This window comes from Elgaria multicarinata, chromosome 22 (genome assembly GCF_023053635.1).
Source record: "Elgaria multicarinata webbii isolate HBS135686 ecotype San Diego chromosome 22, rElgMul1.1.pri, whole genome shotgun sequence".
NCBI classification, from domain to species: Eukaryota; Metazoa; Chordata; class Lepidosauria; order Squamata; family Anguidae; genus Elgaria; species Elgaria multicarinata.
The window spans coordinates 12338537-12365094 of record NC_086192.1 but is presented as its reverse complement, the minus strand read 5'-3'; the positions used below and the strand labels follow the sequence as shown (position 1 = coordinate 12365094).

Below are 26558 nucleotides of genomic sequence, written 5' to 3'. Positions count from 1 at the left end.
CTGTGGCAGTAGCGGCGATACATCATCTTTCAAGTTGGGGAAAGTCAGTTTTACTGTTTGTTCTGAAACTGAAGCGCCATTGGAGATGGTGTGAATATTGGAAGTATTTCTCCAATTAAAAGCGTACGTACGTCCATCCTAAAGAGAGCAAGGGTACCAAAGAAAAGAGTGGATTGGACACCTAGGAAAAGAAGCAGGGTGGTTGAATTACATGCATCCGGTCTTTCCGTTGATATATAAACATTTGAATTTCGTGAAACAGAACATTTTCTATAAGCATTCCAAGTTGCAAAACATGAAAATGTAAAAAAGTGTCCACCATTTTGGCCACCCCTGTATATGGGGCTCGTCCTTTGGCGATTCCACATTTAAGATGAGTGTCAAAATCTTTGCAAGAGCCAGAGATGTGAGGCGAACGCTGAGCTCCCGGTAAAGTCCAGATCCGTCGCAAGCTGATTCAAAACAGCGTAGCTAACTTTAGACAGCTGGTTAGCAGAAGAAAGAAAATGATCAGAATTCTCAAGCTTGAAAAGGCCAAAGATGTGGATTTTATTTTTGACACCTTGGGAGTCAAAATCGCTCCGCCGCGTGCCAGTTTCTGAATTTGTCAGGCGTTAGGCACGTGCTTTGAAGCCCGCATTCGCACCCTTGAGGGCTAGAGACTTGATTTCTAAATTTAAATAAAACCTGGCCAGTGCTTGGGCATGGTGAAGCACTTAAATAATGCTGTACTTTCCCCAAGGAAAGTAAGCACTCTTCTTATGATGCTCTACACCACGAACATATAACCTCACCCTCATTCTGCTTCCAGATGCTTCCCTCTTCTCTCTCTCTCTCTCTCTCTCTTTTCCGTTGGCTGCTGCCGGATATCTGTTTGCAACCGTTAAAGCCAGGTCACATGGCTTTCTCCATTCCAGCTCCTTTGCTTCTAGTCTTTGGCTATCAGAGAAAGGGCTTCCACGATCCATCAGTGGCGAAGGATTTGGTTGGCCAAACTCCAGGCTGCAAAATACCGCTTGCATAGGGCTTCTTGTGTCAGCTGCATAGGTCTGCACAAGGAGTGTGCCGGGTGTGCCCAGGCACACCCTAATGTCTCAAGCAATAAGTACTGAATTGGGGGGGGGGAGCATTGAATAGGGATCCAGACACAGCATGGAACAGTCCTCTGGCGGCCCCCAACAGCACGGCGTTGCTCCTGGCAGCAGGAGTGGAAAGTAATAGCTCTGCCACGAGCCACGCTTCAAAGAGGACACGAGGAAGGGCCCTGAAGGCTAATGTCGACGTTTAAACCCCTTCTCTGGCCAGTGTCACTGCAAGTCCTCACCAATCCTGAGCCTTGGGGAGCATCTCCTCATTCACACACCCCTTCACCTGCAACAGTCAGGCAAGCTGAAGGCAGAGTTGGAACACCTAGAGACGGCCGTGCACGCGCGGGTAACTTCGAGGCTCGACTTCTACAATGCGCTCTACATAGGGCTACCTGTGTGCCTAGTCCGGAAACGTCAACTAGTTCAAAATATGGCAGCCAGGTTGGTCACTGGAACATCTAGGGGGGACCACATCACACCAGTCCTAAAATCTCTTCACTGGCTGCTGATTAGTTTCCGGGCAAAGTATAAAGTGTTGGTGATCACCTTTAAAGCCCTACATGGTTTGGGTCCACGCAACCTGCGAGATCGCCTTCTCCCGTACAATCCGCCCTGCACACTCAGGTCCTCTGGGAAGAATCTTCTTCAGCTAGCACTCTGTTCACTGTGTGAACAGAGTGCTGGACTAGATGGACCCTTGGTCTGATCCAGCATCAGGGCTCTTCTGATGTTCTTATAGTTCAATTATGGAACTCACTGCCACAAGATGTAGTGATGGCCACCAATCTGGATGGCTTCAAAAGGGGGTTGGATAAGTTCTTGGAGGCAAAGGCTATCCATGGCTACTAGCCCTGATGGTTGTGTGCTATCTCCAGTATTCGAGGCAATAAGCCTGTGTGCGCCAGTTGCTGGGGAACATGGGCGGGAGGGTGCTGTTGCATCATGTCCTGCTTGTTCATCCCTGGCCGATGGCTGGTCGGCCACTGTGTGAACAAAGTGCTGGACTAGATGGACCCTTGGTCTGATCCAGCAGGGCTCTTCTGATGTTCTTATGTTCTTATCCTAAAAGCATCCTAAAATTCCACAGGATAGGCCTGCCGGAAGAGATCAGTCTTAATAGCTTTCTTGAATGCTAATAGATTGTCAAGTTGACGAGTCTCCTCCTGCAGGCTGTTCCACAGTCTGGGAGCAGCAGAAGAGAAGGTCCTCTGGGTGATACCCGTCAACCTAACTTTGACTGATTGAAGTAGAATCATAAGAACCTAAGAAGAGCCTTGATGTTGGATCAGACCAAGGGTCCATCTAGTCCAGCACTCTGTTCACACAGCGGCCCACCAGCCATCGGCCAGGGATCAACAAGGCAGGACACGGTGCAACAGCACCCTCCCGCCCATGTTCCCCGGCCACTGGTGCGCACAGACTTACTGCTTCGAATACTGGAGATAGCCACTCTCAGGGAGCTGGCCAAGGTGCTGAACCTATATTGGAGTAGAATTCAGCACCTTCAAGAGCTCCTTTAGAGGTTTGATTGGAGCCCAGAGAGGATTCACCTCCCTGTGACATCGGAGCCACCAGCCCGCACTGACTACAGCACTGTTGTGGGATGACCTCTGGTGGCACAAGGTAGCCATGACATCTCCAGAGGAACCCAGCTGTGCCATCTTGGCTTGCAATGTTCAGCAAGTGTCCGGCCCTTGCATCTAACCCTAAGCTCTTCTTTGCCGTTCTCAGGTGACGATGGCACTGCTGGGGAAGCTCTCTGACGCGCTGCCAAACAACGCCAGGCCTGACCAGTGGCACCTGGTGTTCTCTCGAAAAGATGAAGTCATCACCAGCTTAGTATCTGCCTTAGATTCTATGGTAAGTTGTTGGGGGGTATTTTGCATACTTCACAAGATTAAGCTAAAGAAGGGTGCATGGCTGGCTGGAGCATGATGGGAGCTGTAAGACTTTTTTTTCCTGTCTAAACATGCATAGGATTGTAGGACTTCTTCCTTTCCAACTTGTTTAAACGTGTTGTCTCCAATACTAAAGTTTGTGTTGCCACGCTTTGCTACATAAGGCAACTCTGCTGTAAGTCACCCCAGGCTTTCCAACGTATTTATGCCAAAGGGGGTGCCTTTGAAGATGGTTCAAGATGATGATGATGATGATGATGATGATGATAATGATGATATTTATTTGTATCCCACCTTTTGCCTAATGCTGGGCCTCAAGGCGGCCTTACAAAGTTTAAAACATACATTGGGGGTTGTGGACATAAACGTTTAAAATACACAACAAAATTATAAGACATTAACATAGATGGAGGGCCAGATGATTCTCCAAAGGCCTGCAGGAACAAAAAAGTTTTAGCCTGCTTCCGAAAGCCCATCAAGGAGGGAGCCAGCCTAGCTTCCCCGGGAAGAGAGTTCCAGAGCACTGGGGCAGCCACCGAGGAGGCCCTGTCCCGTGTTCCCACCAAGCGCGCCTGTGAAGATGGTGGGACTGAAAGAAGGGCTTTTCCAGAAGATCTCAAAGCACGGGCAGGCTCAAAAGGGAGAATACGGTCTTTCAAATAACCTGGACCCGAACCATATAGGGCTTTATAGGATTAAAACAATTAAACCCTCTTGAGTCCCGCAAATGACTTCTAAGTTTTCTTTTAAAAAAGAACCGCTGCCTCTCGCCTGGTTTTGAGCATCCCTGGCCGTTTGCTGTGCTGCTGTGATGTCACAGCATGTCCATAGATATTCTAAGTGCTGAACGGGGAAAGGCCAGTCACAGAATGTGGCAAACGTTTGGTTTGGGGCGGGGTGTGTGTGTGTGATGGATCAGTTTGGCTGCTACGAAAATGATCAGAGCGGAGGGACAGGCTAGAATACAAGCTTTGTTTGAAAAACTGTATTGTCAGAGAGTTCCTGCCGTTTTATGCCCCTCCGGTACAGAAAAACCTCTTCAAGGGCTGAGTTTTGAAGTGAGAATTGCTTCCTCGTATCCACAGCCAGAAGGGTTTTTGAAGTCAGTCTTTAAAAACACATATTGTGGTTTCGATTAACCTTTATGTGGGAATCGGCTGTTTTGATCATCCCTTGCGTTTTGCCCGCCACGGTGTGCGCGTTCAACAAGACGGTGGCTTATCTGCGATGACAAAGAAAATAATTTGCATGAATGCTTTTTCAAAAGCTTCCCCACCCAACTTTTTGATGGGAGGAAAAAAAAACACCACTCGAAATATTACATAAGTCAGTCTCCCGCTCCCACAATGCATGATATCTACCTAGAACAAAACACCAGGTGAGGAAGCGTTTGTGTGTGTGCAGGTGTATTATTATTATTATTATTATTATTATTATTATTATTATTATTATTATATGAGGACAGGGCTCTTGTATCTTTAACAGTTTTATTGAAAAGGAAATTTCTACAGGCGTAGGAGCTATACTAGAGTGACCAGATTTAAAAGAGGGCAGGGCTCCTGCAGCTTTAACTGTGGTGATGAAGAGGCAATTTCACCAGGTTCTCCATATATACAAATGACGCCTGTAGAAATTTCCTTTTCTATGCAACTGCTAAAGATACAGGAGCCCTGTCCTCCTTTTCATGTGGTCACCCTACCTTATAGGCCCCTTCCAGCTCTACTATGCTATGATAGGGTGACCGTATGAAAAGGAGGACAGGGCTCCTGCATCTTTAACAGTTGCATAGAAAAGGGAATTTCAGCAGGTTTTTTGTGGTGCGTGCAACACAGTGTTCAAATCCCACTTAAAATATACGTTGTCTCCGTGTGCCAAAGTGGGGAACCAGTGGCTCTCGATATGTTCTTGGACTCCAGCTCCCATCAACCCCCAGCCCAGGGGTCGGGGATGTTGGGTGCTGAGTCCAGCCACAGCTGGAGGCCCCTGGGCTCTGTATCCCTCCCTGCATGGCGCTTTGATAACTGTGTAACTGGCTGTGTTTCTCTCTCCACCCACAGTGTTCAGCACTTTCTAAACTCAACGCTGAAGTTGCCTGCATTGCCGTCCACGATGAAAACACCTTTGTCGTCGGGTCGGAAAAGGGGAGGCTCTTCATGAACGCAAGGAAGGAGGTCCAAGCGGATTTCAAGAAGTTCTGCAGTAAGCATTGGGTTGTCCTCTTCCGGCAAGGCCGGGAGACGGCGGTGATGCACAGTCCGACCCTGCTGGGCACCAGACTTAAGAACCCACTGGAGGCCAAAATGCATATGGACGCTACAGATCCATTCACTTAATCCCAGGCCCATCCCAATCCTGTAGGGCAGAGTGGGCAGCCTTCCACCTTGCTGGATCTTTTTTTTTTTTCTGCACTACTTTGATTTATTTTATGAGCCTCGTGTGGCGCAGAGCGGTAAAGCAGCAGTTTCTGCAGCCGAAACTCTCCCCACGGCCTGAGTTCGATCCCAGCGGAAGCTGGTTTCAGGCAGCTGGCTCGGATTGACTCAGCCTTCCATCCTCCCGAGGTTGGTAAAATGAGTACCCAGTTAGCTGGGGGAAAGGTAATAACGGCCGGGGAAGGCAACGGCGAACCACCCCGCTATAAGGCCTGCCAAGAAAACGTCAGCGAAAGCTGGCGTCCCTCCAAGAGTCAGTACTGACTCAGTGCTTGCACGAGAGGTTCCTTTCCTTTCCTTTTCCATGATTTATTTTACCAGAACTCCAAGGTCTCCAGTTAAACTGTGGAACTCACTACCACAAGATGTGGTGGCGGCCACCGATTTGGGTGGCTTTAAAAGGGGGTTGGATAAATTCCTGGAGGAGAAGGCCATCAATGGCTACTAGCCCTGATGGCTTTGTGCTACCTCTAGGATCAGAGGCAGAAAGCCTATATACCCCAGTTGCTGGGGAACATGGGTGGGAGGGTGCTGTTGCCCCATGTCCTGCTTGTGGGTCCCTGGTTGACAGCTGTTTGCCCACTATGTGAGCAGAATGCTGCACTAGGACCCTCAGTCTGATTCAGCAGGGCTCTTATGTTAAGGCTGTCCATGGCTACCTTAGCACCAGTTGCTGGGGAACATGGGTGGGAGGGTGCTGTTGCACCATGTCCTGCTTGTGTGTTACCTTCTTCCATATGCCTGTAACCCCGATTGTACCTGAGCGGGTTAAAACATTAAAACACAAACCCTGTCTTGTTATAATCCGGAGTTTTTCCATGCGGTGGAAAACCCGGGCAGGAGGCTTGCCTGCATGTTCAGTGCTGCTGGCGTTGGGGGCATTGGCGTCTAATCCCCTCGGTGGGACAGCTCAAGAACAGTTCATTCTCCTGCAAATATTAGCCCTGCTCGGCTGTCAAGGTCAACGCCTGCTTGGATTATCTGCTGAATGTGCGCCAGCTCTAAATGTTGCCCCGAGTCTAATCCGTTTGTGAGCGTTCGGCATTAGCAAAGATTTTTTTGTTTGCTTGCTCTTGGTATGTTGTCTGCTTTACCTGTTTCTTACTGATGGAAGCGTAGCACAGAGCCTGGGTTCTAGGGGCAGTTCCCCTCAAATTATACTCCTTATCCTTACAGTATAAATTATCTGTGGTAGAACCATAGAATAATAGAGTTGGAAGGGGTCTATAAGGCCATCAAGTCCAACCCCCTGCTCAATGCAGGAATCCACCCTAAAGCATCCCTGACAGATGGTTGTCCAGCTGCCTCTTGAAGGCCTCTAGGGTGGGAGAGCCCACAACCTCCCTAGGTCACTGGTTCCATTGTCGCACTGCTCTAACAGTCAGGAAGTTTTTCCTGATGTCCCGCTGGAATCTTGAGCCCGTTATTCTGTGCCCTGCACTCTGGGAGGATCAGAGGTCTGGAAACAAAGCCCTATGAATAGAGACTGAAAGAATTGGGCATGTTTAGCCTGGAGAAGAGAAGAAGGAGGGGAGACATGAGAGCACTCTTCAAATACTTGAAAGGTTGTCACGCAGAGGAGGGCCAGGATCTCTTTTCCATTCTCCCAGAGTGCAGGACATGGAATAACGGGCTCAAGTGACAGGAAGCCAGATTCCGGCTGGACATCAGGAAAAACTTCCTGACTGTTAGAGCAGTACGACAATGGAATCAGTTACCTAGGGAGGTGGTGGGCTCTCCCACACTAGAGGCCTTCAAGAGGCAGCTGGACAAGCATCTGTCAGGGATGCTTTAGGGTGGATTCCTGCATTGAGCAGGGGGTTGGACTCGATGGCCTTGTAGGCCCCCTTCCAACTCTGCTATTCTATGATTCTTTGATTCTATGAAAATTAATTTACTCGTGCTGTGCTGAAAATTTCAATTATTCCGTTTTTGGCATAATTGGGGTAAATGAAAACTCTGGCGAGAGAGGCTGAGAGATGTGAGGATTTTGAATATTTTTTTCCTGGGGGAGGGGGGCAGGGGTTCCTACATAGCTTTTTAAGTGTAGGAAGTTTTGAAGTGTCTTCTTTCTCTGTTTTTATTAAAAAAAAAAACACATCACCGCCGTTAAAGCTGCAGGAGCCCTGCCCTCTTTAGCGAGAGTGACCAGATACTAAGAGAAAGGCTGTACCTAGACCTAAGGTTTATCCCAGGATTGTCCTGGGGTCAAACCTGTTCATCTAAGTGCCACACAGGGCATCCAGCGCTCAGGCAGGATTGAACCCAGGATGATCCTGGGATAAACCTTAGGTCTAACTACAGCCAAAGAAACCAACTTCTATGCTTTTATGTTGCTATCACCAACACATGTTTGGCCAATGCACGGCTCTGGTTAAAACACCAAGAATCCTGTTGGTGATCACACATGGCCACTTCTCAAGGGCTGCCTCTTCTCCCTTTCTCTCCCGGTGTTCCTTTGGCCGGCAGGAGTCCAACAAAGGAAAGAGCAAGATCTGGACGGCCAGAAGAAGGCCAAGGACTTTGGCCGGACAGTTCCACGGATCTCCCCAGATCAGGGATCAGACGTTTACCTCCTCAGGAAGATGGTGGAAGAAGTCTTCGACGTGCTTTATAGTAAGGAACGGCCTTGATTTGGTTTCGGTTTCGGTGGAGGCTGGGAGGGACCAGCACGGGTTTTGCCCGGCCTGTTCTCTGCTTGTGTGTCACGGGCCGGCCCGGTGCTGCCATAGAGGCAACTAAGGCGGCAGCCTAGAGCGCCAAGCAAACGAGGGCGCCAAACAGCGTACCCGGAAGCCGCTCTCCTAGACAGTTGTCTTGCTTAGTTTGCATAGTTTTTGCTTAAGGGGGAGTTTCACAGAAGGTGCCTAGTTTGTGTTACAGAAGTGTTTATTGCTTGCAATAAAGCTTTGTAAATTGCCTAGGCCTTTGCCTCATGCGTCTCCCAGAGAAAGCTGGAGTCGCTTCAGTACATGACACTAAGCTAACTTAAAAGGAACCCGGTTCCATCTGGATCACCACCGCCCCTCCATCTGCGTAGATCTGCCCTGAATATCATTTCCTGGTAACAGCACGACGTGACAAAGAGACCGAACCTTGGGAGTATCACCTTTGAACCACCCTCAGTTCAATGATCTGTGTTCACAGCTTATCATTCCCCCCACTTTGTCCCAGGTGAGGCCTTGGGGAAGAGCAGCGTGGTACCACTGCCATATGAGAAATTCTCGAAAGAGCCCGGCGTGCTGACCATAGCTGGGCTGCCCGATGGGCTCACCTTCAGGAAACCCACGGAGTACGATGCAAAGTCTCTGATGGCCATTTTAGAACACAGCCACAGCATGCGCTTCAGGCTAAAAAGGTAAGAGAAAGTTCTTCTCTGAGGTCGCCGCGTGCAAAGCCGGTACGTTGGGCATCAAACTTCGTTGTTCAAAAGCCAACTTTGGGACAAAATGTTCTCCCGTCAAATGGTTGCATTTGGAAACTGCAGCCAACCCTTATTTATCAATGGCCTGCCGGAGGAGATTCGTCAACTGAACAGTCTTTTAGCATTTAAGAAAGCTATGAAGACTGATGTCTTCTGGCAGGCCTATCCAGTGGAATTTTAGGATGCTTTTAGGATGTTTTTAGTATCCAGTGGAATTTTAGGATGCTTTTAGGATGTTTTTAGTATCCAGTGGAATTTTAGGATGCTTTTAGGATGTTTTTAGTATCCAGTGGAATTTTAGGATGCTTTTAGGATGTTTTTAGTATCCAGTGGAATTTTAGGATGCTTTTAGGATGTTTTTAGTATCGAGTGGAATTTTAGGATGCTTTTAGGATGTTTTTATTATCCAGTGGAATTTTAGGATGCTTTTAGGATGTTTTAATAATGTATACTATGTTTTAATTCAGTTTTATGTATTTTATACTTATTGTTGTTGCCCGTCTCGATCCAAACGGAGAGGCGGGTAAAAAATATATTTTTATTATTACTACTACTACTACTACTACTACTATTATTACAATGTGAAAAAGACTCGCCTCCTTTTGGGCTCGTACACTCCTTTGGCGTGGCCATGAGGATGAGATTGGAAGGTTCCCCTTCCGGGGTTTTTATTAACTGAATTTAGCATCTCATCCAATTCCTCAACTGAATAATTATTAATAATAATAATAATAATAATAATAATAATAATAATAATAATAATAATAATAATTTCTTACCCACCTCTCCATTTTGATTGAGGCGGTGAACAACAATAAACGATAAAATACATAATACTCAATTAAAACATAGTATACGTTGTTAAAAACATCCTAAAACAACATCCTAAAAACAGTTTAAAAACAACTTAATCTTTATTCTGGTTAGTAAAAGCAAGCCAGCTTCAGAAACTACGGTTTGAAGATGGTTTGTTTCAAGCAACCTTCTAGTTACGATTCACCTCTGCAGGTTGGGTTCAGATGATATGACAAGCCGTGGCTAATCGAAACTGGAAGGAAAAGCTTCCAAAGTGCTCCGCTTGGCCACCCACCCTTGCGAGGTTTGGACGTCACCTGGCTAAGGGAATTAGATAATTTAGGTCGCGCACAAATGGCACATGCGAGGGTGGTTAACAACTCACCATTAACAAGCTGCCATAGCTTATTAACTACTATTGTGTCGTGTGAACCCTGTCCGTGAGTCAGATGAACAGGAAGGGAACGTTTGAAGAAGCAGAGTTTTTCCGACCACTGCAAAACGTGCAAATTCAAGGGTTTATGTTTGGGTAGGGCAAGAAAACACTATATTTGCTGGGGAATGTTTTCCTATGCCTGGGCTACTGTCTACGTGAAGACAGTAGAGATGGGCAGGAGTATGGAAAACCAGACTTTTTTAGCCTGGAGAAGAGACGACTGAGGCGGGGACGTGAAAAGCTGTTTCGAAGAGCTACTGGGGCTTGGAGTAGGAATCCCTGGACCTATGGGGCTGCATTCACTGAACAGTGAAGTGTTCCTGGGCTCCAGAGTAACTGAGGCGGCTTCCCCCAACTTGGAAGGTCTATTAAGACTTCCTGTTCAGGATGAGGAACATGCACGTTCATTGTGGCTGGCTCCTGACTTGTGACTCCTGTCTTGTGACTCCTGGCTCCTGTTTTGTGACTCCTGGCTTCTCCCTATTCCTTTTTCCTTGCATGTCATGTCTTTCCAGATTGTGAGCCTATGAGACGGGAGTGTCTTCTTTTACTGATTGCATGTAAGCCACTCCGGGAGCCTTTTGGGCTGAAGAGCTGCCTAAAAAAATCCCGTGAATCACTAAATAAATGCTCTTATGGAATTTAACCACAGTTTCCTCCTCCTTTTAGGCCCCCTGAAGACTCCATCCGGGAGGCCAACCCTGGTGCCGAGGTGAACTCTTCTGCCTTACCATCCAAGGGGAACCGAGAGCCGGGCCTTAACAATGTGCATGTCAAACCAGCCAATCAAGACGCTCTCTCTGGCGCCACCGCAAACAGTTTCCTGTACGGCGTGTCGCTGCCTACGCAGATCGCCATGGAGATAAAGCAGGAGGGTCCAGCCAGTCGGCATGGGATGAACACAGCCGGCGAGGTGCTGAGGCCCCGGCCGCCAGGAGAAGCGAAGGTGCCTTCGCCACAGGAGTTCGGTGACTGCTGTGGTAATGGCCTTAATGTTTTGCTGCACAAGGAGTCTCTGGCGAGGCCCTGATATGCCTCGGATCGGAACTAAAGTTGGGTGGGAACAAGGAGTGCGTCATGATGGCTTGGATGGGGTCACAGGCAGGGCTGGGCAGAGGTGGGGGGGCATCAGTGGGGCCTACGATTTTGGGGGGGCTACTCCGAGCCCCCCTGGTAGAGGCAAAGGGGGACCCTTTGGTAAAGATTTGTTACAAAGTAGCTCTCCTGTGAGTGAGCAGGACTGACGCCATTTTGAGACAGCCCAAAAGCCAAGGTGCCTTCACCGCCCCCTATCTCCAGTAGAGATGAGACAAAAGCGCATGAATGAGGCTGAGAGCAATCACAAAAGGCTAGGTCAAGCGATTTGGGAATATTTGTGGATTTTTTGAATGTCTTTTTTTTTTTGTGGCACTTTAAGCTAGGGTGACCATATTTTGGAAACCAAAAAGGAGGACAACATGGTCGGCCCCCAAGGGGGCATGTCTAGCACCAAGGGGGCGTGCCCACCTGAACATAGCCTTGGTCACATGTCTGATCTTACAGCACACATTTAAGACAAATCTGTTCTACAAAATAATTTAAAACCTCAATTTTTAAAAAATTCCTAAAAAATCAATGGATGAATGGATCTGCTTCAAATTTGGTATGGCTAAAGCTCTACCTAAAAGCTATCATGGTGCAAAGTTTCATCTCTTTATCTTTAAAAATGACAATTTTAAAAATAATAATTTTAAAACCTCAATTGTTAAAAAATTCCTAAAAAATCAATGAATGAACAGATCTGTTTCAAATTTGGTATGGCTAAAGCTCTACCTAAAACCTATCACGGTGTGAAGTTTCATATCTTTATCTTTAAAAATGACGGAGTTATAAGCATTTTTGTTAATTCCCATTAGAGCTGCTCTTTGGCTGGGGAAGATTGGAAGAATCCGTATTCCCCCTCCCCTTCCCGGATTCGTCACCAAAAACCCGGGCAAATCCGGGCAAATCTGGTCATATAGTCACCCTACTTTAAGCAGCTAGATGGGAATGAGTTGTCACAAAAAGCGAATCAGTTTCAGCAGCGATAGCCAAGTCATATTTCAACTGACATTCAGAGTGAAGTGCTTCTTCTGAAAACAACAACAACAAATTGATGTGAATTTCAAACTCGTCGCTGTTTCGCCAAAGGAAATTTATGGTCAAACATTGAACTTGAGAGCGGGGAATATTTCCCCCCCGGTGTCCTCATCGCGTTGCACATTTTTCTGTCATTGCCAGCAACAGCGGCCTCTAATGAGAGGAGCGTCAGTGTCCTAAAACGAATCAAGTCATACTTTCGGTCCGCAAGGGTGCAAAAACGTTTGAATGGATTAGCAGTTTTGAACATTAACATTGACGAGGCAAAGTAGCTTGATTTTTCTGTTGTTGATGATGAATTTGCCCAAAGAAAAACCCATAAAGCATTTCTGAATATGAAGAAGCAATGTCTTATATACATCTTGAATTAAAGTGCTTGCCATTACCATATATATATATATATATATATATATATATATATCATTCTAGTTCATATGTATTTAGAACTGATTAAAAAAATACTTTGAAATGGGGCCTATTTCCCATTTGGCCTGGGGCCTATTGCCAGCTTTGCCCGGCCCTGGTCACAGGTCTGAAATTCCTAGAGAGGCAATGAGAGAAGAAACCAGGCCCACAAAAGGCACGGTTACTAGAGGCTGGGTAGCCTTGGGGTGATGGCCAAAGAAGCGAAAGGGAACAGTAGTGAGAAGTAGACATCAACTTTTCATTCTGGCATCAGATTAGCAGATCCCTGACACCCTCGCTTTGGGGAGAGGGTCACATGCCCCCCTCTCATACACACACACACTGATTGTCGTGTTTCTCTGCAAACTCCTGCTTTCGATGGGAAGCAAATGACGAGGTGTGGAGGCAGGTTCTGGCGTGATCGAACCGACTTTCTCACACCTTCCTTCCGCTCTGTGCGTTTGAGCTTCCAGCGGCCCCTAACATCAGCTAGCTTGTCGGGATGCTCACCTCCAGAAGAAGGCTCACTTGCCACTGAGTGTGTAGGATTTGGCCTTGAGGAGATAAGCTCTGGAGAGGGCTGACTCCCAGCTGGGGCATCGCCCGTGAGAGCTTCCTCCCCCACTGGTACAGGCTGGCTGGTGTCTGGCGCCTCCTCCTCTAGGTCCGAAACCGATTCTGATTGATTACCTGAAACATCTTCTCCCAAAACAGGGGCAGTAAGGTTAGACATGACACTGATGTCCCCAGGGCTCATGGGCGTCGTCTCCTTGGCTCAGCTCGGAATTGTCTTGTTCTTCACAAGCTTTTTCAGAGAATTCTCAGGAAGAGCTTGTCTGTTTCCCAAGAGTTGTCTCCAGTTTCATAAACTATCAGCCCCAACGTAGGAGTGGCCACTGTTCCTCACAGATCAGGGTGGAGATCATATAAGTCAGGAAGCATGGATTCCAGGCTGGCTGTGCGTTTTCTTTAATCTGCAACTGCCTTCTTCCCTTGTTCCTCACCATTTTTTGATCTCTCTCCCCGTCGCTCAATCCTCATTTTTGCGTGCTTTCGTTCTTTCTTGCCTCCAGGACAGAAATCTACCCTCCCGGGCGGTCCGCTCATCCAGAATGTCCACTCCTCAAAACGCATCCTTTTCTCCATCGTCCATGACAAATCAGGTATGGTTACACTTGCCGGTGCTTAAAGAGGGCAAGGGTTTTTTTTCGTGGTATGTGGCGTGTGAACTTGGGTGTTCTGGGTGGGGAACCATAGGGCAATTTTGTGAACCGCCCAGAGAGCTTCGGCTATTGGGTGGTATTTATTTATTTATTACATTTTTATACCGCCCAATAGCTGAAGCTCTCTGGGCGGTTCACAAAAATTAAAACCATAAAAAGCATACTAAAACAACCAACAGTCTGAAAACACAAATACAAAATACAATATAAAAAGCACAACCAGGATAAAACCACACAGCAGAAGTTGATATAGATTAAAATACGGAATTAAAACAGCAAAGTTTAAATTGAAGTTAAATTAAGTGTTAAAATACTGAGAAAATAAAAAGGTCTTCAGCTAGCGACGGAAAGAATACAGTGTAGGCGCCAGGCGAACCTCTCTGGGGAGTTCGTTCCACAGCCAGGGTGCCACAGCGGAGAAGGCCCTGCCCCTGGTAGCCACCTGCCTCACTTCCTTTGGCAGGGGCTCGTGGAGAAGGACCCCTGAGGATGATCTTAAGGTCCGGGCAGGCACATATGGGAGGAGGCGTTCCTTCAAATAACCTGGCCCCAAGCCGTTTAAGGCTTTTAATGTTAGTACCAGCACTTTGAATTGGGCCCGGACCTGGACTGGCAGCCAATGAAGTTGTAAAGGGACAGGTGTGATGTGGTCTCACTGGCCGGTCCCTGTTAGTAAACGGGCTGCTCTGTTTTGTACCAGCTGAAGTTTCCGGACCGTTTTCAAAGGCAGCCCCATTGCAGTAATCCAAACGAGAGGTTATCAGAGCATGGCAGTATAAAAATGCAATAAATACATAAATAAATAAATAAAGGGGAATCAGAGGGCAGCTCCAGGCGAAACCTTCAGCTGTCCCAGAACAACTCAAATGGAATATTATCGAGTGCGTAAGAAGTTATTGAGCTGACTGGGACATTATTATGTATAAGACAAAAATGGATGCAGCAACGAGTTTGCAGTTCATGGCAAACCATGGTTTGGTGTGACATGGGTGAGCCTCCGGCTTCACATAGTCCCTCCTCGCCCTCTCATATTCTCTTCCCTAAGAATTGGAAGCTGGCTGATCCAGAGTCAAACCACTGGCCCACCGAATTTAGTGTTGTCTACCTCAGAGGTGGTCATAGCCAGGGATGGGGTGGGTGGGATTAGGCCATATTTATTGATTCATTTAAAACCTTTGTATCCTGTCCTATATCACTAAGATCTCAGGGCGGCGTACAGATAAAATCATACAATATAAAACGATAAATATACACAGCTAAAACCAAATTAAACCAAGTTAAAACCAATATAGAATTTAAAAGCAGTAAAAACCAATTAAAACCATGTGCCATCTTAGTGAATTTAACCATTAAAGGCTTTGTTAAAAAGCCGTGTTTTCACTTGGAGCCGGAATAAAATCAACGTTGGCGCCAGTCGGGCCTCCAAGGGGAGGGCATTCCACAGCCGGGGGGCCACCACAGAGAAGGCCCTCTCTCTTGTCCCGTCATAGCATAGGTGTTGCGTTGGTGGGATGCAGAGAAGGGCTCCTGCAACAGATCTCAAGTCTTGGGTGGGTATATATAAAGAGAGGCGCTCCCTCAAGTATCGAGGTCCCAAGCCGTTTAGGGCTTTAAACGTCAGAAGAGCCACAATGGATCAAGCCGAGGGTCCAGGTGGTCCAGCGTTTTGTTCACACAAACAGGACCGGAGCTACCATCTGGTAACCAGGATTTGAACCTGGTGTGGCCGGCGGAAGGGAAAAAAAAACACACACCCTCCTGGCTTTCTCTCAGGTAGCATTGTGGAGAAACAACCTGGACTCCCGAAGGCTCTGTTGCGTCACTGCCATGTGGAAACGTCTCGTTTTTGTTTTGCTAGATAAATGGGACAGTTTTATAAAAGAAACCGAAGATATCAACACCCTGAGGGAATGTGTGCAAATTCTATTTAACAGTAGATATGGTGAGTGGGCGTGAAACTCCGGTTTGTCATCTGCGGTGCTTATGGCTTGCATATCATTATGGGATATTTGTGTGTGTGTGTGTGTGTGTTTCTTTTTTAGTGTGTTTTCCCCCCTTTCATTATTTTTATTCCCTGACACAGCAGCAGACGCCATATGCTTGGTGTCCCTTTCTCTTAATTGCTTCCTTGGCGAGGCGGATTCTGGGCCCTCCGCTTCTAATTAACGCAAACGCCTCATGTTCTGGAAAGTTCTCTCAGTAAATTTATAATTGGCCTCTATAAGGGCCTCAACGGAAGGTTCCCTCAGAGCCCAAACAGATGGGATGGAAGCCACGGGGAACGTGGTTGCCTGTGTCAAGGGGGGGAAAACCTGTGTCCCTCCAGATGTTGCTGCATTACAGCTCCCATTATCCCCAACTGTTGCCCCTCCTGACAGGGGTTGATGGGAGATGGATTCCAACAACATCCGAAAGGGTCAAATTTAGCAGAGGCTGGTGGCGCTGATGTCAGTGGGGTGGTGAATCCGCTCCGGGTTCCAGTCAGAACTCTAAATGATGAAAAATGCTTAGAGAGCTCTTTTAGAGTTCTGACTGGTCGTAACTGAAGCCCAGACTGGATTCACCGCCCCACTGGTATCGGAGGCACCAGCCTGCACTGGCCATAATTTCCCCCCACAATGGCCTGCGTCAATGTTCCACAACTTTTGCCCCCCTGTGTGTGTAGACTTAGGACATCCCAACACCCTCGCACTTTCCTTCTTGCCCCGTGAGGCTTGGTCTGCATAACAGTGCCTGGCTTAGTGCATGGGCATTATGGCTGCAATCATAGAATCATAGAATAGTAGAGTTGGAAGGGGCCTCTAAGGCCATTGAGTCCAACCCCCTGCTCAATGCAGGAATCTACCTTAAAGCATCCCTGACTGAGGGCTGTCCAGCTGCTTCTTGAAGGCCTCTAGTGTGGGAGAGACCATGAACTCCATAGGTCATTGGTTCCATTGTCGTACTGCTCTAACAGTCAGGAAGTTTTTCCTGATGTCCAGCCGGAATCTGGCTTCCTGTCACTTGAGCCCCTTATTCTGTGTCCTGCACTCTGGGAGGATCGAGAAGAGATCCTGGCCCTCCTCTGTGTGACAACCTTTCGAGTCCCTAGGTAATGGGTTCCATTGTCGTACTGCTCTAACAGTCAGGAAGTTTTTCCTGATGTCCACCTGGAATCTGGCTTCCTTTAACTTGAGCCCATCATTCCGTGTCCTGCACTCTGGGAGGATCGAGAAGAGATCCTGGCCCTCCTCTGTGTGACAACCTTTTAAGTATTTGAAGAGTGCTCTCATGACTCGCCTCAATCTTTGAACTCGTCGCTGATAAATCCTAGTAATATACTCTAAGCCAGTTTTCCCCAACCTGGTGTGCTCCTGTTTTGTTGGGCTGCAACGCGTATCATTCCCAGCTAACATGGGAGGACCCCAGGTTGGGGAAGGGTAATTTAGACTGTGATCCGCCCAGAGAGCTCCGGCTATTGGGCAGTATAGAAATGTAATAAATAAATAAATAAATAAATAAATAAATAAATAAATAAATACTCTACACTGGTTGTCTTCAAAATGGGAAGAATGGCCATCATCATCATCCACAACATAATCTTTTATACAAGTCTCTCTCTCTGTCTCTCTCTCTGTCTCTCTCCCCTCATTCTCCTCCATTCTTCTCTGACATCTTGGCTGTCCAAGGGCTGCTTTAAAATGTTATGAATCTTCCTCCTGTCCGTACCCTGAGAAGCTAAAGGTTCTCTCCCTTTCAGCTGAAGCTCTCGGGCTTGACCACATGGTGCCCGTCCCCTACCGGAAGATTGCTTGCGACCCGGAAGCAGTCGAAATCATTGGCATTCCGGACAAAATCCCGTTCAAGCGGCCCTGCACGTACGGAGTCCCCAAGCTCAAACGGATATTGGAAGAAAGGCACAATATCCATTTTGTGATCAAAAGGTACTTCCTTATGTTGAAATGGATCTTTTAGCTGGTGCAACTTGTTCTGCAGGAGTGAAGAAATTCCCACTTCCTCGTCGCAGTTAAAACATCAAGGATCCCCATCGTTCTTTCCATGCGCCAACAAATGAAAACGGCAGGGGCGGTGATGCTGCTGGTCTGATCCACCTAAGATCAAAGCATGACCCACCATATGGCTCGGGTCCAGGTTATCTGAAAGATCATATTCTCCCTTATGACCCTGCCCGTGCTTTGAGATCTTCTGGGGAAGCCCTTCTTTCAGTCCCGCCATCTTCACAGGCGCATTTGGTGGGAACGTGGGAGAGGGCCTTCTCGGTGGCTGCTCCGGTGCTCTGGAACTCTCTTCCCTGGCTCCCTCCTTGATGGGCTTTCGGAAGCAGGCAAAAACTTGTTTGTTCCGTCAGGCCTTTGGAGAATAACCTGGACCTCCATCTATTTTTAAATTTTTTTTTGTACATTTCTTTTCCTAGGTTTAAAATGTATACGTTTTAAATTTTGTAAGGCCGCCTTGAGGCCCAGTATTGGGCAAAAGGCAGGATACAAATAAATATAATAAATATGATAATAATAATAATAATAATAATAATAATAATAATAATAATAATGTATACTTGAATGTCCCTTTAATGCAGATTACAAATGGAAGTCTTTCATTATCACTCCTCCTTCCGTCCAGCTTAATTGGTTTTTTCCTTCCTTTACAGGATGTTTGATGAACGAATTTTTACAGGTATGTTGTTGTGCATCTTCTTTGGTCCTTTTGTCTCTGTGGAGACATTACTCTCTGATTCTCTTGGATTTAACTTGGATAGAAGCAGAGCGGTTGATGTTTTCTCCCCAGTTTCATCACTGGTGGCCTGCGCTTGCTAACTTCAGAAACAGGATGGGAGAGTTTGTGTGTAATACTAAACCATGGTTTAGAGTTACGAGGATAAGCTGCAGCAAACTCGTGCAATCACCTCTTAACACTGCTACTTCATTGCAAAGAGGACTTTGGAAGATTCTGCTCCCGTTTTAGTTTAGCCACAGCTTTTCATGTTGTCTGAACCCTAAACTGTGGTTAATCTTAACTATAGTTTCTTGATCAGGGGTCTGGAAACAAAGCCCTATGAAGAGAGACTGAAAGAACTGGTCATGTTTAGCCTGGAGAAGAGGAGGTTGAGGGGAGACATGACAGCACTCTTCAAATACTTAAAAGGTTGTCACACAGAGGAGGGCCAGGATCTCTTCTCGATCCTGGGCTCAAGTGAAGGAAGCCAGATTCTGGCTGGACATCAGGAAAAACATCCTGACAGTTAGAGCGGTATGACGATGGAACCAGTTACCTAGGAAGGTTGTGGGCTCTCCCACACTACAGGCCTTCAAGAGGCAGCTGGACAACCACCTGTCAGGGATCCTTTAAGGTGGATTCCTGCACTGAGCAGGGGGTTGGACTTGATGGCCTTAGAGGCCCCTTCCAACTCTACTATTCTATGATTCTATGAAACACGCCGGCTTCATGACCCATGGTTTGAAGTTGGATTGTTTCCCACAAACCATAGTTAAGATCAACTAGAGTTTGTCAGGTCTGGGCAGCAGAGGAAGGGGGAGAGAGAGAGCCCAAGGCTCACTACAGCTCACCCTCGTAACACTAAACTGTGGTTTGGCGTTATATGCAAACCAACTCAATATAAGAAAGCCAAGAGATTCTAACAATGTTCACTTTCTGGCCCAAATACCAGATTCTGTCTTTGCACAGTAATTTTGTAGGCGGATAGATTGTGCACCTGTGTGTGCCATGAAGTTTTCCAAACCCATTGGAAGGAACTTGGGGTCTTTTAGTTTCAAGGGGTTTTAAGGACAAAAGATCAAAGAAGTGCCCTGATGCTGGGTCAGACCAAGGGTCCATCTAGTCCAGCACTCCGTTCACACAGTGGCCAACCAGCCATCGGCCAGGGATGAACAAGCAGGACCTGGTACAACAGCACCCTCCTGCCCATGTTCCCCAGCAACAGGCTTACTGCCTCAAATACTGGAGGTAGCACACAACCATCAGGGCTAGTAGCCATGGATAGCCTTTGCCTCCAGGAACTTATCCAACCCCCTTTTGAAGCCATCCAGATTGGTGGCCATCACAACATCTTGTGGTAGTGAGTTCCATCATTTAACTCTGCGCTGTGTGAAGAAGTCCTTCCTTTTATTTGTCCTGGATCTCCCACCCATCAGCTTCATGGGATGGCCCCATTGGGTTCTAGTATTTTGAGAGAGGGAGAAAAATGTTTCCCTCTCCACATTCTCCACACCATGCATAATTTTGTACACCTCTATCATGTCTCCCCTTACTCTCCTTTTTTCCAAGCTAAACAATCCCAGCTGACGTCACCTTCCCTCGTAGGGGAGATGCTCCAGCCCCTTCATCATTTGAGTTGCCCTTTTCTGCACTTTTTCCAGCTCTATAATATCCTTTTTTAGGTGTGGTGACCAGAACCGTACGCAGTACTCTTAAGTGTGGTCGCACCATTGATTTGTATAAGGGCAGTACGATACCGGCCGTTTTACTCTCAGCTCCTTTTCTTATAACGCCTAACACGGAGTTTGCCTTCTTTACTATCGGTCACTTTAAAAATCTTCAGCAAATGGCAGAATGGCGAACGAAGGCGATGACTTGGACATTGGGTGTATGAACTTCTAAATCAGGGATGGAAAACTTTTATTGTGTTTGTTTTTTGTTTTTGAGGGATATACCGTATTTCTTCGATTCTAAGACGCACTTTCCCCCCCATATAAACATCTCTAAAAACGGGGCGCGTCTTAGAATCGCAGGTGCGTTTATTATTTCTTAAAATCAAAGCTTTTTTTTCTGTGGGTGGTACTGAAATTATTGTGCGTCTTACAATCGATGGCGTCTTAGAATCGGAGAAATATGGTAGTCCCTTGGGGGTAATCTTTTGTGGACTACATGCTAACGCTGGGTGGAGGTGGAACCAAAGGGGGCCCCTCCCCCGGTCTAAATCCATCACCTGGAAAACATTTTTCTTTCATTCATTCTTTCTTTCCCTTATGCTGCACAATCCTCACAACCAGGAAGTAAATTTACCAAAGATTCTACAAAGATTGAGCCATCTAGTCCCTCCGGGGAAATCTCTCCTGAACCGCACAGAATGGCATTTCTTGATCTAGCAGGGACTTCACAGGTTAATCGCAGGTAAGCACATGTCATCTTACAAATGCCTTGACCTCGTGTTCCCGTAGCACCTTTTATTTAATTTTATTCATTTGTTACAAGATTTCTAAGCCTCCTTTCTGTGTCCACAAGGCGGTTTACGAATCAGATGCTAAAATTCATACATGCTGAATAAACACAGAAATCATTAAAGAAGTTAAGTCCTTTAATTAATTAATGGCAACACAGTTCATCAGCCAAATCCAGTCTGGATTTTTTTAAAAAAAACGTATTTAAAACAACAACAACAATAATGGTGGGGTAATATGTATTTCCCTGGGGGTGGGGTGATGCAGGGCCACAATGAAAAAGGCCCTGTTCCTGGTTCTCAGAAATCTACCCTTGAGTCAGAGATGAAGACCTCAGACGCTGAACTTAAAGCTCTGGCATGTTCATACCTTCAGATATCATAGAATCATAGAATAGTAATGTTGGAAGGGGCCTAGAAGGCCATAGAGTCCAACCCCCTTGTCATGTCTAACCCTACTGCCCCTGTTTTGGGAGAAGGTGTTTCAGGTAATCAATCAGAATCAGATTCGGACCTAGAGGAAGCGGCGCCAGACACCAGCCAGCCTGTACCAGTGGGGGAGGAAGCTCTCACGGGCAATTCCCCAGCTGGAAGTCAGCCCTCTCCAGAGCTTATCTTCTCATGGCCAAATCCTAACACTCAGTGGGAAGTGAGTTTTCTTCTGGAGGAGAGTGCCGCATCAAGCTAGCTGATGCTAGGGTCCGCCGGAAGCAAAAACACACAGAGCGGAAGGAAGGTGTGAGAAAGTCGGTCCAACTAGGATTGCGCCAGAACCTGCCTCCGCACCAGGCTCTGAAGCTACGGGCGTTTGGGAAGGGGCTTCCTCTTCTCCTTGGTCAGACAATTGTCTCGCTTAATTTGCATAGTTTTGCCTAGGATAGGCAAAAGAAGAGATGTTTGCTGCTTAGTAAAAGCATTGTAGATTACCTAGCAGGCCTTGTCATTTGTTTCCCATTGAAAGCAGGAGCTTTCTGAGAAACTCGACACCCCTGCTCAAAGCAGGAATCCACCTTAAAGCACACCTGACAGATGGCTGTCCAGCTGCCTCTTGAAGGCCTCTAGTGTGGGAGAAACCATGACCTCCCTTGGTCACTGGTTCCATTGTCGTACTGCTCTAAGAGTCAGGAAGTTTTTCCTGAACATAGAATCATAGAGTAGTAGAGTTGGAAGGGGCCTACAAGGCCATCGAGTCCAACCCCCTGCTCAATGCAGGAATCCACCCTAAAGCATCCCTGACAGATGGTTGTCCAGCTGCCTCTTGAATGACTCTAGTGTGGGAGAGCCCACCACCTCCCTAGGTCATGGGTTCCATTGTCGTACCGCTCTAACAGTCAGGAAGTTTTTCCTGATGTCCAGCCAGAATCTGTCATATCCTGGTCCCAATGGGAATAAATGATGTCCATGAAATTTGCTCCAGGAGTGAACAAGATAAATGTTTCCCACTCCTTTGCACATTAAAAACAACCACATGGCCAGTCGTCCGCTAGATTAATCCATCCAGCTGCCTGTTTTTCCATCTCTCGGACCTGTTTGAGTACCTTTAGCACCTCGCAGTTTTATACAAAGGCACATTCCAGGTCCGATACAATGACGCTGCTTTTTCCTTTGCTAGGTCTGAGAAGTGCTTCATCTCCGGAGACTGCGAACCGGGTAAGCCAGAAATTCCGAATATCGGCAGAGGGGATGACAGGGGACTGTTTGTTCTTTTGTACAGTTGAATTATTCCCTTTTATTCCTGTAAGTCAGCCTCCGACATTCTTATTTAAATCAGGCCATGGAGTTAAAATCGCAGGAAGAAACATTAACAATCTCAGATATGCAGATGACACCACTTTGATGGCTGAAAGCGAGGAGGAGCTGAGGAGCCTTATGACGAAGGTGAAAGAAGAAAGTGCAAAAGCCGGGTTGCAGTTAAACCTCAAAAAAACCAAGATTATGGCAACCAGCTTGATTGGTAACTGGCAAATAGAGGGAGAAAACGTGGAGGCAGTGACAGACTTTGTATTTCTGGGCGCAAAGATTACTGCAGACGCTGACTGCAGCCAGGAAATCAGAAGACGTTTACTCCTTGGGAGGAGAGCAATGACAAATCTTGATAAAATAGTTAAGAGCAGAGACACTGCACTGACAACAAAGGTCCGCATAGTTAAAGCAATGGTATTCCCCGTAGTAACCTATGGCTGCGAGAGCTGGACCATAAGGAAAGCAGAGCGAAGGAAGAGAGATGCTTTTGAACTGTGGTGTTGGAGGAAAATGCTGAGAGTGCCGTGGACTGCAAGAAGATCAAACCAGTCCATACTCCAGGAAATCAAGCCAGACTGCTCACTTGAGGGAATGGTATTAAAGGCAAAACCGAAGTACTTTGGCCACAGAATGAGAAGACAGGACACCCTGGAGAAGAGGCTGATGCTAGGGAAAGTGGAAGGCAAAAGGAAGAGGGGCCGACCAAGGGCAAGATGGAGGGATGATATTCTGGAGGTGACAGACTTGATCTTGGGGGAGCTAGGGGTGGCGACAGCTGACAGAAAGCTCTGGCGTGGGCTGGTCCAGGAAGTCACGAAGAGTCGGAAACGACTGAACGAATAAACAACAACAAAGCTCAGTAGTAGCTTTGCATGCAAAAGGCCTCTCTAAATAGGGCATGGGAAGGTTTCCGTTTCAGAAATCTTGGAGAGCAGCTATGTGACCCACTCACCCTGGCTGCGTTCAGACCACACAATAGTCAACGGTGGGGCAATAATCAACTGGAAGGTGGTTTATCTAGGGGTTGCATGGCATCCACATGTCATGCTACTGATCAACCGTGGTGTGGATTTGGATCAGCGTTGAGTTGACTATTAGCCCACACTGGCCTGGTTCAGACAACACGCTAAACCATGCTGCTTCACCACAAACTACGGATCTGTAGTTTGGGGGGTGCTCTTGGATCCAGAACTGTCACTTGAGGCACAGGTGAACTCAGTGGCAAAGAGCACCTTTTATCAGCTCAGGCTGATATACCAGCTGCGCCCTTATCTGGACAGAGATAGCCTAGCTACAGTGATCCATGCTCTGATAACCTCTCGTTTGGATTACTGCAATGCGTTGTACGTGGGGCTGCCTTTGAAAACGGTCCGGAAACTTCAGCTGGTACAAAACAGGGCAGCACGGTTACTAACAGGGACTGGCCGGTGAGATCACGTCACGCCAGTCCTTTTACAACTTCATCAGCTGCCAGTCCAGGTCTGGGCCTGATTCAAAGTGCTGGTATTGACATTCAAAGCCCTAAATGGTTTGGGGCCAGGCTATTTGAAGGAACGCTTCTTCCCGTATGTACCTGCCCGGACCTTAAGATCATCTACAAGGGTCCTTCTCTGTGAGCCCCTGCCAAAGGAAGTGAGGCAGGTGGCTACCAGGAGCAGGGCCTTCTCCACTGTGGAATGAGTTCCCCAGAGAGGTCCGCCTGGCTCCTACACTGTACTCCTTTCGTCGCCAGCTGAAGACCTTTTTATTCTCTCATTATTTTAACACTTAATTTTAACTTAAATTTAAATTTGACTGTTCTAACTCTGCATTTTAATCAATTTCTGCTGCATGGTTTTATCCTGGTTGTGGTTTTTATACTTTATTTTGTATTTGTGTTTTTAAACTGCTGGCTGTTTTATTATGGTTTTAATTTTTGTGAACCGCCCAGGGAGCTTCGGCTATTGGGCGGTATAAAAATGTAATAAATAAATAAATAAATAAATAAATAAATAAAATGGTTAAGGGAATGCATTAACCTCAATGCATTCCTGTAACCATTTTGTGGCTAAGCATCATGGTTTAGTGTCTTGTCTGAACCAGGCCACTGAGTTGAGTCACTCATCCCCCGCCCTCTGTTTCCCGCTCAGTCCTCACGCAACTATATCCCATCAGCCATCGCTGCCGAAAATCTATCCTGTCGGCTTTGACCGCTCCTGCCTTGCGACTCTGTGGCTGACGAAATAACCAACGGTGCCCTCCACACCACACGCTAACCAACGGTGGTACAAATAGCCAACTCTGCACAGCGTTGGCTATATGCTTGGGTTATTCCGGCCAAAGAACCCACCGTTGGTTAAAGAACTCCCTCCAAACAACACGATAACCCATGTTGGGTTACCGTATTTCTTCGATTCTAAGACGCCATCGATTCTAAGGCGCACCCCATTTTTAGAGATGTTAATTTGGGGGGAAAAGGGCATCTTAGAATCAAAGAAATACTTCGCTCACCGCCCAGCCAACCTCCTCCCCACCCCTCCGTGCTTTCTTCTAATGGTTGTGTCCTTTTCTTTTTCCCCTCTGTAAGAGAAGAAACTGCCGTTTGCGCGGGAAGAAGGGGGGGGCGTTGAAACAAAGAGTAAACTTAACTCTCCAGTCCCGCTCTTTACTTGTCTCTGCACCAGGGGACGACGACACGCGAGTAAGTCCCATGGAAATCGATGGGACTTACGAATAAATTTGCCTAACAAAAAACCAGGCGCTTACCCTCCCAGCTCCTCCTCGCTCGCGTGGCTCGAGGCTGCTGCAGGAGCTTCCTCTTTTCCTCTTACCGTATTGCTTCGATTCTAAGACGCCATCGATTCTAAGACGCAGTCCATTTTTAGAGCTGTTAATTTAGGGGGGAAAGTGCATCTTAGAATCGAAGAAATACGGTAAATAACCAACGGTTGATGATTTAAACCACCGTGGGTTATCGTGTTGTCTGAACCCAGCCCCTCTTCCTCATTCTTGCGTTTCTTTTCCTCGGCAGGCACCTCAGGAGAAGTGGGAGGGATTAAACGCATCAAAATAGAACCGGACGAAGTGGACATCATTCAAATCACCGTTCCAGGTAGGATTGATAAAACCTGCTGCTGCTGATGTCCAGATGAAGCTTATGCTTAGATAGCATCAACCTAGAGCAAGCTGGGTTAGGCCCTGATCCATGAGCACATGGGAAGCCCCTGGTCACTGGCCCAGTACCCACCCTGTAGCAATGAAAACATGCAAGTTAAGGGAACAGGTTTAAAAATATGCAATTTTATAAACTAGAACAGTGGTTCCCAAAGTGGGCGGTACCGCCCCCTTGTGGGTGGTGGGATTGCATAGGGGGGCGTTAAGAAGCAAGGGGGCAGCAGGGGGGCGCTCAAGGTGGTCTTTTCCATACCAGGAGTTTTGGTTACAGAAGGAAATTTCTGATCGCTATCCTGCACTACGGAGAGTGATTCAGAAGCTCCTGGTTGCATTTCCAACATCGTATTTGGTGGAATGTGGTTTTAGGGTGGTCTGCCTACTTCTCGCCAAGCAAAGAAATCGACTCCAGTTTACTAAATGGGGTGATTTAAGACTCCTGTTAAGTGACTTTAAACCAGACCTTGGGAAACTGGTATCACTTCATCGATAGTGATGTACTCTATCCTAGTTACTAAATGTGATATCTAATATTCTTGCTAAATGACTATCTGACTTTGAATAGATGATATCACTGGATCTAGTACATCAATTATGTTTAATTGAATAAACTAAAAAAAATGTAATTGGATTTTGAATAAATATTCAATTAATTGTTACGTTTTTGAATTT

The 26558-nt window shown here is 46.9% G+C and overlaps 1 protein-coding gene across 1 annotated transcript in view; it reads left to right on the top strand.

Annotated features, from left to right (window-relative positions):
• The window catches only part of GTF2IRD1 (GTF2I repeat domain containing 1), an 83864-nt gene that overhangs the window by 38324 nt on the left and 18982 nt on the right, over nucleotides 1–26558 (top strand). Inside the window, exons 2-13 of the mRNA XM_063146714.1 lie at nucleotides 2820–2948; nucleotides 5044–5185; nucleotides 7888–8034; nucleotides 8593–8776; nucleotides 10743–11053; nucleotides 13670–13759; nucleotides 15678–15761; nucleotides 17559–17742; nucleotides 18468–18493; nucleotides 20827–20947; nucleotides 22606–22643; nucleotides 25747–25827. Of these exons, the coding sequence (XP_063002784.1) occupies nucleotides 2826–2948; nucleotides 5044–5185; nucleotides 7888–8034; nucleotides 8593–8776; nucleotides 10743–11053; nucleotides 13670–13759; nucleotides 15678–15761; nucleotides 17559–17742; nucleotides 18468–18493; nucleotides 20827–20947; nucleotides 22606–22643; nucleotides 25747–25827 (1531 nt within the window). The 5' untranslated portion in view covers nucleotides 2820–2825. The remainder of the gene's footprint in view (nucleotides 1–2819; nucleotides 2949–5043; nucleotides 5186–7887; nucleotides 8035–8592; nucleotides 8777–10742; nucleotides 11054–13669; nucleotides 13760–15677; nucleotides 15762–17558; nucleotides 17743–18467; nucleotides 18494–20826; nucleotides 20948–22605; nucleotides 22644–25746; nucleotides 25828–26558) is intronic.